At 44.0% G+C, this 13811-nt stretch overlaps 1 protein-coding gene across 5 annotated transcripts in view; it reads right to left on the minus strand.

Moving 5' to 3' along the window:
• Window positions 1–13811, minus strand: part of MCF2L2 (MCF.2 cell line derived transforming sequence-like 2) — a 302991-nt gene that overhangs the window by 35361 nt on the left and 253819 nt on the right. For all 5 annotated transcript variants that reach the window (XM_050964264.1, XM_050964267.1, XM_050964266.1 and 2 more), the window contains exons 19-21: window positions 10642–10734; window positions 9977–10069; window positions 3912–4037 (exon numbers count right to left, since the gene is read on the minus strand). In XM_050964264.1, coding sequence (XP_050820221.1) covers window positions 3912–4037; window positions 9977–10069; window positions 10642–10734 — 312 coding nt within the window. The remainder of the gene's footprint in view (window positions 1–3911; window positions 4038–9976; window positions 10070–10641; window positions 10735–13811) is intronic.

Raw genomic sequence — 13811 nt, forward strand, 5'->3', positions numbered from 1 at the left:
CCATTCAATTTTAATAATCTAAGACAGGGATCGGCAACCTTTGGCACATGGCCTGTCAGGGAAATCCGCTGGCGGGCCAGGACAGTTTGTTTACCTGCAGCATCTGCAGGTTTGGCTGATTGCAGCTCCCACTGGCTGTGGTTCTCCGTTCCAGACCAATGGGAGCTGTGTGAAGCGGCGTGGGCCACAGCCCCTATTGGCCTAGAACAGTGTACCGGGGTCAGTGGGAGCTGCGATCAGCCAAACCTGTGGACACTGCTGGTAAACAAACCGTCCCAGCCCGCCAGCAGATTTCCTTGACAGGCCACGTGCCAAAGGTTGCCGATCCCTGATCTAAAGTGTTATTAATAGCATTATTTAAGTATATATGGACAAAATGCTCTGCTGGAGTTAACTGGTAGCTCCACTGAACAGATGGCCTCAGAATCTAGCCCTGTATATTTAATCATGATATGAATGATGAATCTGATAGAGTCCCTTTAAATCCTAAAACAAAATTAGAATGATGGAAAAGATGCAAGTCCCCTTCCACAGGCTGCTGTCACAGATTATATAGCTCTTCCAATGCAGATTCAAAAGTTATGTAATATATTTATTTGTCCAGTCAGAACACAATTCAGTATTGAAACCTATTTTAAAATCACCCTTTCAGTTTGCAAAGGAGAGACATATAACAAAACATCAGATCTGCAGCTGGTTGCTAGAGAAATCTTATAATTAACAAACTAATTCAGAGGTAGTTTTTCAATCAACAAATCTGAATACATTGGGTGTCTCCAGCTCCAGTAATGTAGGAGAAATCCATAACTAAATATAAATTACCCTGGAAAACTTCAACTTATATACAGCAGGAGGAGGGGCAATTCCCATTTTAAATATCAGAGGCGTAACCGTGTTAGTCCAGGGCCGCCCAGAGGATTCCAGGGGCCTGGGGCCATCGGCGGCAGGCGGTTCCAGTGGACCTCCCGCAGGCGTCCTGCAGAGGGTCCTCTGGTCCCGTGGCTCCGGTGGAGCATCCGCAGCCATGCCTGCAGGAGGTCCACCGGAGCCACAGGACCGGCAAGCGGCAGGGCGCCCCCCGTGCGGCGAAATGTCTAGAGCCGGCCCTGTTCGGCGGCGGGGGGCCCTTCCGTTCTGGGACCCACCACAGAAGTGCCCCGAAGACCTGTGGCGGGGGCCCTCCGCCGGCGAATTACCACCGAAGCGGGACCCGCCGCCGAAGTGCAGCCCGTTCTTCGGCAGTAATTCGGTGGCAGGGGACCCCTGCCGCGGGTCTTCAGGGCACTTCGGCGGCGGGTCCCGGAACAGAAGGGCCCCCCACCGCTGAATTACCGCCAAAGACCGGTTTGCACTTCAGCGGCAGGTCCCGCTTCGGCAGTAATTCGCTGGCGGGGGGTCCTTCCCCCCGGAGCAGAAGGACCCCCCCGCCGGCAAAGACCGGGAGCAGAAGAAGCTCTGGGGCCCAACCCCGCAAGAGTTTTCCAGGCCCCTGGAGCAAGTGAAGGACCCCGCTCCAGGGGCCCCGAAAAACTCTCGTGGGGGCCCCTGCGGAGCCCGGGGCAAATTGCCCCTCTTGCCCCCCCCCCTCTGGGCGGCCCTGTGTTAGTCTGGATCTGTAAAAGAGGCAAAGAGTTCTGTGGCACCTTATAGGCTAACAGACATATTGGAGCATGAGCTTTCGTGGGTGCATCCGATGAAGTGAAGTATCAGAGGGTAGCCGTGTTAGTCTGGATCTGTAAAAGCAGCAAAGAATCCTGTGGCACCTTATAGACTAACAGACGTTTTGGAGCATGAGCTTTCGTGGGTGAATACCCACTTCCTCAGATGCATGTAATGGAAATATCAGGGGCAGGTATATATATGTGTGCTAGCAAGCAAGCTAGAGATAACGAGGTCAGTTCAATCAGGGAGGATGAGGCCCTGTTCTAGCAGTTGAGGTGTGAAAACCAAGAGAGGAGAAACTGGTTCTGTAATTGGCAAGCCATTCACAGTCTTTGTTCAATCCTGAGCTGATGGTGTCAAATTTGTATTCACCCACGAAAGCTCATGCTCCAATATGTTTGTTAGTCTATAAGATGCCACAGAATTCCCATTTTGTTATTCATGTCAATGTTGTCTTTCAGAACAAAGATGACTACTACAGTACAGTAATTAGAAACTATTCCTATTCTAATTGCTCAACAATGAGCTGAGATCTGTTAATCAACTGATACTGGGTGAAATTCACCCATGCCCAGGGCCACACAAGGCATCATTGAAGTCCTTCAGGCTTTGAGGGCTTATGTGGGACTTAAACAGTGCATAGGCTTAGTGCTAGTCCTTTGTACAGTGGGGAAGAGACATTATTATATAGTGTATGTGTTTGCTACTATTGTAACAAATCCACAGCAAGGCAGAACTTCAGTATTGTTGCTCCACCTTGTACACACCCTGGCCAACTTAAAACTTTTTGCAACCGCAGGGTTAGCACTCAGATCCTCCTGTTCCACAAGCATTTGCTCCACTACATGAGCTAAAGGAGCATGTCCATTAGGTGTTGACAGGACATTATCTATGACACACGCTGGGCAGTTCTAATTCCATCCTGTAAAGAGCAGCATTGACCGTAGGTTTCTACCTATTAGCTAATTCATTACAATCTCATCTAGTGCTCTTAGCTCCCAGATACATATATAATTGGTGATATATTATGAATCACAGAATCCTAGAAATTGGAAATTGTTAAAGGCATGTTAAGAACCTAGTCCATCCTGTCGCACAATGAAAGATTACTTTTCTGATCCAGATATTACAGAATATTCTCCGGTGTTTTGTCCCATTATACATGACACTAATAGGCTTTCCACACTTCCTTTTGGAGACTATTCCCCAACTCAACATAGCTTCCCAACACAGTTTTTCCTGACATTCAGCCTAAATTTTACTTTAATGTCCATTCCATTATTCCTACTTATAAATTGCTTGAACCAGACTAAATAAATTCTTCCTTAGTCTTTACATCCTTCTGATATTTCTAAATGATGAGCACATCCCCATCAGTCCACACGGGTCTAACACTGCGTTATTTAAAGTCGTTCTTTTAATAGTCATTCTTTTCTCATGCGGTAATCACTGCTACCTCTTAATCAGCGACTCATTTCTCTTTGTAGATGAGGGTCACATTCATCCCTGATAAAAAGCGACCAAGAGTCCTGTGGCACCTTATAGACCAACAGACGTTCTGGAGCATGAGCTTTTGTGGGTGAATACTCACTTGGTCAGATGCATATGCAAAGCTCATGCTCCAAAACGTCTGTTAGTCTATAAGGTGCCACAGGATTCTTGGCTGCTTTTACTGATCCAGACTAACATGGCTACCCCCGATACATTCATCCCTGATGTAACTCAGCTGACTTCACTGCAGTTACCACTGATTTGCACTGCTACTACTGTTGTCATCAATATATTTCAGTGTAGGCTTCTATTGCCCAATTTATACACCAACCAGCTTTTCCTGGCCCATAGCTAGTGCCTTGGGATTTTGGGGGTCTGTACTGGGGTCACATACAATTTTCAACCACTACCTTATTCTGGACCAGTCAAGCCTGCTTCTTCCCATGTACAAACTTCAGTGTCAAACTCATTGCTCAAAGGAGCTGCATCCTGCTGTCATATCCCCTACCCCCACCTCCTGCACATATTGCTCAGTTGAAATTTTGTCATTTATATTTGATCACTGCTACATCTCATCCTGTGTCTTTCTGTCAGAGACCTGTCACCTGGGCAGGCTCTGAGTTAGAGATCAGAAATCTGGATGCCTGCAACATGCAACAGTGGTGTGTATGTCATGATTGGATCTGGTTGGAACATTGCCCAGTCCATGACTAATAATACAAATAATACATAATACAAATAATAAATAATAATAATACCTCATATCCCGTGATGGCTATTTGATGCATGGAATCATTCACTGACTTGATGATATCAAGCATTGTGGCCAGCGCCTCTTCCAATTCGGCCGTGCCTTCAGAATTCTTGCTGCATTTCAGCATTTCCTATTTAAGCAATGAAGACAGCCATATCAAGGGACATCTCAAAAGTCCATATCCTTGACCAGAGAGCTATGAGAAGACCACTACACACGCTGTACACACAGAGGAGTGCAGTTATAGGAGTGGCAGGAGAGAGACCTTTTAAGCTTTTGGACATTTGTAAGTTTCATGGATTCATTTATGACCAAACAGGGCCATTGTGATCATCTAATCCGATCTCCGGCTTTAACACAAACCATAGAATTTCGCTAAGAGGTTCCTGCATCAAGCCCATAACTTCTGACTGAGCTAGAGCATTTCTTTTAGAGAGACACCCAGTCATGATTTAAAGACTGCAGACGATGGGGAATCCACCATATCCCTAGGTAGATTGTTCCAATTATTACCCTCACTGTGAAAAACATGCTTTTAATCTCTAGTCTGAATTTGTCTAGTGTCAGCTTCCAGACACTGGATCTTGGCTTTGTCTGCTACGTTAAGGAACCCTCTCTGTTATCAGCAATCACTTCCATCAGTGTACTTGCAGACCATGACTAAATCACCTCTCAATCTTCTTCTTGATAAACTAAGGCCTGGTCTACACTAGGGGTGGGCGGGCAAGCTAAGTCGGTCTAAATTATGCAACTTCAGCTACGAAAATAGCGTAGCTGAAGTCGACGTACTTAGAGCTACTTACCACAGTGTCTTCACTGTGGTAGGTCAAATGCTCCTACTCTCCTGTCGACTCCGTCTACATTTCTCACTCCAGTGGAGTACCAGAGTCGAAGGGAGAGCGCTCGGCAGTCAATTTATCGTGTCTTCTCTCGACGCAATAAATCAACCCCGGTGGCTCGATCACTCTGGAGGTAAGTGTAGACATGCCCTAAGTAGATTGAGCTTCTTTAGTCTCTAACTAGAAGGCTAGCTTTCCAGACATTGAATTTTTAGTAGGAGCAGGAAAGATGCAGAGAAATCTTCCAGCTCACTTAAACCCTCCCTCCACCCCAACTATTGACTAACCCGCAAATGGACATTTGAAAATGTCTTTTTAAAGGATGATCACTTCAAAAGGACAAAGTTAATCTCCAATCAAAAATGCATTAAAATTGTACTTTAAAAATGGGCTCATTCTCAGAGATAAGAGATCTTCCCTCTCTATGTCCCCAGCATGGGGCATGAGGGGCAAAGTCCTAGGCCTGCTGGGGAACAGGTGGCCAAAAATCACGAAAACAAAAATAAAACAGTTAAAAGGCCAAAATGTGCAGTCTCTCCATGTATGGATCTTCTACTTTGGACCCCAAATATCTAGGGTACACAGTGCTCACAGGGTTCCCTACAAGCACCTCTCTCCTGTCTTTCATTCTCTAGTCACTGGTTATCCCTGAAGAGTTCTAAGGAAAGTTTGGGACTTAATTCTCTTCTCATTTATTGCAGTTACATCTCTGTAAAAGCTGAGAGGAGAATCAGGCCTTTTGATTTTAAATGGAGCCTTCTCCTATATCAACCCTTTGCTCTTGTACATGTGGAAGCTGTAACCCCAATGCTGACATCATTTATTCCAGTTTTGCACCAGTGCAACTCCATTGCAATTAATGGAGTTGTTCCTGATTTACACCCATCTGAGATCAAAATCAGGCCCTCTCTGTCTTCACTCAAAGTACCTATCTAAGAAAAAGTCAAAGCATTTAGAGCACTGAGCATTTAAAAAGATTTTTTTAAAATTGGCAGGGTCAATGCTGAAATCCTGAAGCGCAAAGGTGCTGGAGGCTCTTAACTCCACTGAGGTCCACAGCAACAACTCAGCACCCCATAGGAATGAGCTGATAAAGCATAACTGCTGTATCCCATGTTCTTGCGGGATTCACCTATTAACCTGTTGGGTTCCAAGAATATGTTTTTTCGCTACCAAGTGATGAGACAAAAGTTTCAGTGACTCACCTTATTTCTAGTGACCCCCAACAAGCTCACTCAAGTTCCTGCTTGGTAACTCTTCACTAGTCTTTATGAGTTTATTATCACTATGACATGAGCGCTTGGTTGGGTACCCGTAGGCTTCATCTCAGAAGCACAATGGAATGTCACAGCAGGGTCTGCACTAAATATTATACCAGTAAACAAACAGCACGTCCAAGGAGTTCGTCCAACTTGCCAGCTATAAAGCCAGCTACAGTACAGTGCTGTATCTACTAAAGCAAATGGAAATAAAGATTCTGGTTCGTCCCAGCAGTGTTCTTCAAGTGCCACTGGGAAGTCCCCCTGACAAAACCATGACCTCACTGTTACTTCTGAAAATCCGCCCCCTCCCTGCTAATTTCTGTTTACTAGGTAGGAGACGGACTCCTTCACCAGAGCTGTGTGAACCTTCACCTGGTTTAGTTACAAACCTGAAATTCAGGCCAGACTTGTGAACCTTTTGTCGAAACAGGGTCCAATTTCAGCCAAGCTGGGCCAAGCCTCAGGTGAGCAGAAGTAAAGTTGTGTGTAATATGGCGCTACATTTTAGGTGGAAACCACACAACAGTCAGTTGTTTCACCTAGTTTTGATTCAAAACTTGGCAAAGATAAGCCGCAGATGCAAAGGCTTGAACTGGAATCCCCCTCTATGGTTTTGGTTCAGGCTCATGTCTACTTCCCAAACGCGGAGCAAAATGCAGCTGAAATTGTTCAAACCCAAAAACTCCAGCTGAAAAGGAAACTGAAGAAAGGGGTTCACACAAATCCCAACCTGCTGACATCATATGGCGCTGCCTTTAAACACATGGCTGTCCATGCCTCAGAGGAAAAGGGCAAGATGCACTTTATGTTACCTGTTGTGGAATCCCTACTATTATGAGCAAGCTCTACAACCATCATCTCGTTAGGTGGCTACCATTTAAAACTAGCTAAACTGATTGAAACCAAATAGAGTTTAAAAAAAAAACATGATCCAGGAGCTAAAAGCTGATCAGTCCATTGCTCACGAAGACTAGCCTCCTATGCATTACCTCTTCCTTACTATCCATTTTTTAATTGTGAAAGGTTTCGGAGTGGTCACCGTGTTAGTCTGTATCAGCAAAAAGAACGAAGAGTATTTGTGGTACCTTAGAGACTAATAAATTTATTTGAGCATAAGCTTTCGTAGGTGAAAACCCACTTCATCAGATGCATGCAGGGGAAAATACAGTAGCAAGATATATATACACAGAGGACATGAAACAACAGGTGTTGCTATACTAACTATAATGAGAGTAATCTGTTGAGGTGGGCTATAATCAGCAAGAGAAAAAAAACTTTTGTAGTGTTAATCAGGATGGCCCATTTCCAACAGGTGACAAGAAGGTGTGAGTAACATTGGGGAGGAGGGGGGAATTAGCATGGGGAAATAGTTCTACTTTGTGTAATGACCCATCCACTCCCAGTCTTTATTCAAGCCTAATTCAACAGTGTGCAGTTTGCAAATTTCACCCCCACATCTACCAATGTGATATATGCCATCATGTGCCAGCAATGCCCCTCTGCCATGTACATTGGCCAAACCGGACAGTCACAACGCAAAAGAATAAATGGACACAAATCAGATATCAAGAATTGTAACATTCAAAAACCAGTTAGAGAACACTGCAACCTCCTTGGTCACTCAATTACAGACCTCAAAGTTGCAATACTCGAACAAAAAACTTCAAAAACAGATTCCAACGAGTAGCCGCAGTATTGGAATTAATTTGAAAACTGGACACCATTAAATTACTCTTGAATAAAGACTGGGAGTGGATGGGCCATTACACAAAGTAAAACCTATTTCCCCATGCTAATTTTTTTCCCCTACTGTCAGGGCAAAGCAGGTGCTTGGGGTGGCTAAGGGGAAGGGGCAGTACATCGGGCTCTTCGGCATCAATTTGGCGGCGGGTCCCTCGGTCCCTCTCGGAGGGAAGGACCTGCCGCCGAATTGCCGCTGAAGAAGAAGAAAGTGGTGTGGTGGAGCTGCCACCGATTGCGATTGTGGCTTTTTTTTTTTCCCCTCACTGCTTGGGGCGGCAAAAACCCTGGAGTCGGCCCTGCCTACTGTTACTTACACCTTCTTGTCAACTGTTGGAAATGGGCCATCCTGATTATCACTACAAAAGTTTTCTTTTCTCCTGCTGATTATAGCCCATCTCAACTGATTACTCTAGTTAGTATTGCAACACCTGTTGTTTCATGTCCTCTGTGTATATATATCTTGCTACTGTATTTTCCGCTGCATGCATCCGATGAAGTGGGTTTTCACGCACAAAAGCTTATGCTCAAATAAATGTGTTAGTCTCTAAGGTGCCACAAGTACACACTCCCCAACTTCCCCATCCTCAGAGAAGCTCCTTCCCAAAGGGGCTTAGTGTGTTGCTTCTACGGTGTGCTCAGAATTCTTTTTGTGTTAAGCATCCTTCCAAATGTACTGTGAGGTGTGTACAGAACTGGTCTGACCTGATTTGATCCCAATGGCTGTGCCTGTTCTGCTTGAGAACTGTACTCCTTGATCTAATCTCACTTTTGCTTACTTGCGCCTTTCAAATTAAAAGGAGAGCACAGTTTATTCTTCTTCTACTGGAGATCTTGAACATTTCTTTTAAATTCTCTCTCTCCCTTCTACTATTACAGTTCCTGGAAGTACCTGAGTCAAATTTACTGCTGGAATAAGCAGATGCAGCTCTATGAGAGTCAATGAAGTTGCACCACGGTGCAATCTGGCCCACTTACTGTATGAGGATTCTTCATCCTACATATCCTAGGGTTTCCTAGATAGGCCATCACTTGGATATTGAGGTGCTGCATAAGTAAATGATTGGCCAGATATTCAGATGACATAAACAGGTATCACTTCATTGACTTCAATGGAGCTATGTACGTTTGCACCGAGACCCTGGTTCTAGATAGTATACTAAGTTCCACAGTGGACTTCATAATGCTAATTAACATTTTTTATCATCAAAATGCTTCATAACATCAACCAATTAACCCTCAAAACATCCTGGTAAGAGAGGTGAGAAAGTATAATCCCCACTTTAGAGATGAGGTGCTGGAAACAGAAATTAAGACCAACATTTTCAAAAGGGGACACTGGTCTTGGTGCTTCAATTTTGGATGCTCAGTTTGGACCTGAATGTCAAACATGCTAAGTACCCACAACTTCAGCTGAAGTCAAATGTGAGCTGTGGATGTTTAGCATGTCTAATAATTAGGGCGAATCAGTCCCAAGTTGGGCCCTGAAAAAGGGAAAACACCCAAAATGATGTCCTTTTGGGAATTTTGGTTGGAGGAATTTATTCACAGAGAGGAAGTACAGTAAGTGTAAAATCCTGGCTGCACTGAAGTCAAAGGGAGTTTGGCCACTAATTAGAATGCAGGAGAGCCTGTGCTCAGATAGTTAGACCTTACTTCTGCCCAATCAAAGGCTCATGTAAACTTTTATTTTCTTTTTCCCCTGACAGATTTTTGCCCCAGATCCCTAAATGGCCCCCCTCCAGGATGGAGCTCACAACCCCAGCTTTAGCTGGCCAATGCACAAACCACTGAGCTATCCCTCTCCCCCAATTAAATTAGATCATTTCTAGTCTGTTGTGGAAAACCGAAAAGTGACCTTATTGTTTATAGTGAAACAGTGCTGAATCCAGAACCATGCTGCACTATGTAAGCTCTGGTCTTCAGTGCCTGTTTTAGGGCATGATCCTATAAAGTACCCTTAACTTTCACTAACTGTAGTGAGAGTTGACAGCATGTGGACCCCCAAGATCAGGCTCTTATTTTGGTTCAACAAAGAATCCTTACATTGCCTATGCTTGTTCATCTACCCGGTAAACTTAACGTTGCAAAAGTATGCATTTAAGGTGTCGCCTTTAAGTGGGTACTGCTGTGTAATTTCTTAAGCAAAACAGACAACCAATAGGAGAGTCAAAATGCAACAACAATCAATTGCCTCATCACAGAGAATGTCCTTTAGATTTATTTACCTTCAAAAGCAACTGGTACTTTGTGATCCTCTGGACTGGCTTTAAGAGATAAGCATCTAGTGAGAGTTTATGATCCAGTTTACGCTGGCATTCCTGAAAGAGACAAAAGAGGAGGAAATCATACTACAACTCTTAGAAATAGAACAGGGGTACAAAGCCTGGAACTAAGGTTTAAGGTCGTTTGAGATTGAAATGTCTGTTAATTCAACAAGACATATACTCTGTTCCTCGCACACCAGACTTCAATAGCCAATTTACAAAGCGACTTTCCCAGCTGTTCTGTGTGCAATATAAACATTTCTGAACGAGAGCCAAGGTCTGGATTCAGATTAGATGGTGTTGAAATCCTGCAAGATCTTCTTGAGAGATTTCAATCAACCTGGTTCTGTGAAAGAGGTCCCTTCTGGTACCAGATCTGACCTGGACCCAAAACTGAAGACACGGGTTCGTAGCCAGGAATTCCATCTACCAGTCTATTGAGTCTCTGATACACTATTCATTGACATGGTTGTCAAGCGCCTCCCAGAATTATAAAGTGTACACATAAATATATTTTCCTCTATAACTTTTTTAAATGGACATGAATACAGAAACGTTCTAAAGAGAGATGGATGGGAAAAGGGGCTCTAACAGATTTGCATTGCCAGTTTGTAAATAAACTCTACCTGAAAGAAGAGGCTATCTCCACATTGTCTCCAGAGGGCTTCAGATCTTAGCTTGTTCTGACAGTATTTTTCATATACTTGGAGGTCCTCTTTCTGCAACAAAAAGAAAAGCTTAAGTAACTCAGGAGGAAACAATTCATTGAACGTTGATCATTAACCAGATCTCCTCTACATCTTCAATTCCAAATACATGAGATCAAACCAGTCCTGGTAATAAGCCTTTATGGAAAAACCTATTGTAAAAACTATTTTTACTCTTTCAGATTTCATTACACTACTAAGAATAGCTTGGGTGGATTGCTTGGGAGGAGGAAGCTACAACGTGGTGGGATAGGCACATGAGTGCTTAGAAGAGAGCGCTGGGAGTTGAAAACTGTCAGTTCAATTCCTGGCTCTGGCACAGTCAAACAATGTGTGACTTTGGGCAAGCCAACTAGGTCTGCATTTTCCCAAGTGGCCACTAAATTTGGCTTCCTCAATTTTTGGGTTCTGAACCTGAGACAGCTGCCACATGAGCACCCACAGCTCCCACTCACTTCACCTGTGAACAAACGGACCCTCTGAGTCTCACATTGGGCACCAAAACTGCCTATCGTGAGTGGACATTTCTGAACACGCTGCCTCAAATTCATGAAAGTTTGTGGCGTGCTTTGAGATCTTTGGAAATGCAGGTATTACCATTATTTGATACAAACCTAACTGGCCAAGATTTTCAAAAGGAACTAGTAATTCTGGGTGTCTCTGTTTTTGGATCCTTGACTTGATGCACCTGATTTTTAGAGAGCAATTGTTCAGTACTTTCTCAAAAATTAGTCTCCCTTATGTTCTCTCAAGTGGGGCATCCAAAACCACTGCACACTTTAGAAAATCTTGACCAACTTTTCTATAAGGCCCTAAAAGGGAATTACCATGATCTGAGTGACGATCTAAATGAACTAGGCAGCAACATCTGAACACTGCAGGAAATCTAACAAAGTTTAGTTTAAATCTACAAGATGGCTTTTCTTATCAAGAAACTTTTCCCGAGGTAGCCTTCAGAATTCTCTGTCCTGAATGGTGCTGGAAGAATCCATCCTTCTGGGATTCAAGGGGGAAAAAGATGGATAATTACTTGGACAGCAATGTTACTTTGCGGTATATAGGGGATTAGATAATCAGTAATGCAAATTCATATACACAATGCATGTAGTTCAATGGACTGGCACATAATAATACGTAGTATTTATCTAGGGCTTTACATACTCAAAACATTACAGAGCCCAAACCTGCTCTCAATATCATCAGTGGCAGGCCCCTACTAGGCTTAATCAGGTAGGTAATTCTTTTCCAATGTCAGACAGGCCAAGTCTACATGACAAACTTTTGCTGTCGCAAGTTACATTTGCCTAAAACAGTTGCAGTTAGTATATCATTTGTGAGCATGCAAACTTGGCTCTTTGGGTCAGTGCTGTGCATATTCACCAGGAGCTTTTATTTCGATGCACAGCAAGTAGATAGGTGTCCTAGTGTGCAACTCTGCACTATCCAACTCTCTGTCATTTGGAAAGTTTGAGCAATGCCTTCTGGGGGCAGAAACAAATCATGCAGGGGTGATTCAGAATGCAGAGTCAAGTTCCCACCTTGCAAACTTTCTCTACCCCATAATACCATCTCTACCCCATAATTTTTGCTCCTAATGTTAAGATCCCACAAACCCTTGCAGGACTGGTCACTGTCTGCCATCTCCAACCAGTGGTGGATTAGCCACTGAGCCCGTGCCCAGCGGCCCTGGAAAAAATCCACCACCAGGTGGTGGCAGTCTGGAGCCCCGGCTGCCACGTGAGTGGGGCAGGGGAAGGCCCCATGCTCTGACCCCCACTCCTTGGCAGAAGCAGGAGTAAAATGCAGGAATTCCTGGCTCTCTGTCCTGTACTTAGTCCACTAGACTAAGGGTTGGCAACCTTTCAGAAGTGGTGTGCCGAGTCTTCATTTATTCGCTCTAATTTAAGGTTTTGCGTGCCAGTAATACATTTTAATGCTTTTAGAAGATCTCTTTCTATAAGTCTGTAATATATAACTAAACTATTGTTGTATGTAAAGTAAATAAGGTTTTTTAAATGTTTAAGAAGCTTCATTTAAAATTAAATTAAAATGCAGAGCCCCCTGGACTGGTGGCCAGGGCCTGGGCAGTGTGAGTGCCACTGAAAATCAGCTCACGTGCCCGCCTTCAGCCCACGTGCCATAGGTTGCCTACTGCTGCACTAGACAATGCTGCCTCTTTGGGGTTGGCAAGGAATTTCTCTCCGAGGAATAGTTTTTGGCAGGGATTTTTGGGTTTTTTTAGCCAGATGACAGATTTTTATTTCAATCTTTAAACTAGCACCATACTTAGTATAGCTGCAGAAAAAACCAAAAGCCAACAACAACAAGCATCAGTGGCCCTTTTAAGGGAGGTTCTCAGAACAGGATACTTCAAAGCCCAGTGGATCAGTGCCATTCAACCTTAAAAATAAAATAAAAACCATCCTTCTCTAACATTCCTTGCCTGCTCTTTCCTCCAACCATGGGCCACCCCACACGGCAACAAATGCTCATCTGCTTTAAAGAAACCTCCAAGCTCAGCCCAGCCTGCAAACACCTTTTAAGCTGGGATCACCCATTAGGATCAGATCTAAAGGGGATGGGAGAGGACAGGGGAAGGCCAATGCCACCCTTCACTATGTTTCAATGATTATGCACTCGAAACCAAAGCACTATTTGTGGTGCAATTTCAAAGTGAGGTGCAAACTTTCCTTTGCCTGAATAGGATTGTTTACGTATGTTGCCATGGAGGGAAAGTGACAGTGGGTGTAGAGAACACAGAACTGAAAGGAATCAAAAAGGGTAATCAAGCATGACTACTTGCCCCTTGCTTAAAGAAAACAGATACGCTTCAGTGAGGAAGACGGTGATGGTCAATTCAAAAGCAGCAGCAGAGGACAAACAAACAAACAAAACAAAACTGTTCAGACTGGAGAAAGACGAGAAAGCAATCTTCAACCTATCGCTTGCTTGCCCTGAAGTAGCAGGCCTCTGTGTAAATATCATACACAGCGCTGCACAAATCAAGGGGACACCAGCTGAGACAAATGTTCTGTATCCTTAAAACTAGCCTTTCATTATGGCAAGGACCGAGAGTCGCATAGTCAGAA

This window comes from Gopherus flavomarginatus, chromosome 8, assembly GCF_025201925.1.
Source record: "Gopherus flavomarginatus isolate rGopFla2 chromosome 8, rGopFla2.mat.asm, whole genome shotgun sequence".
Classification (NCBI taxonomy): Eukaryota; Metazoa; Chordata; order Testudines; family Testudinidae; genus Gopherus; species Gopherus flavomarginatus.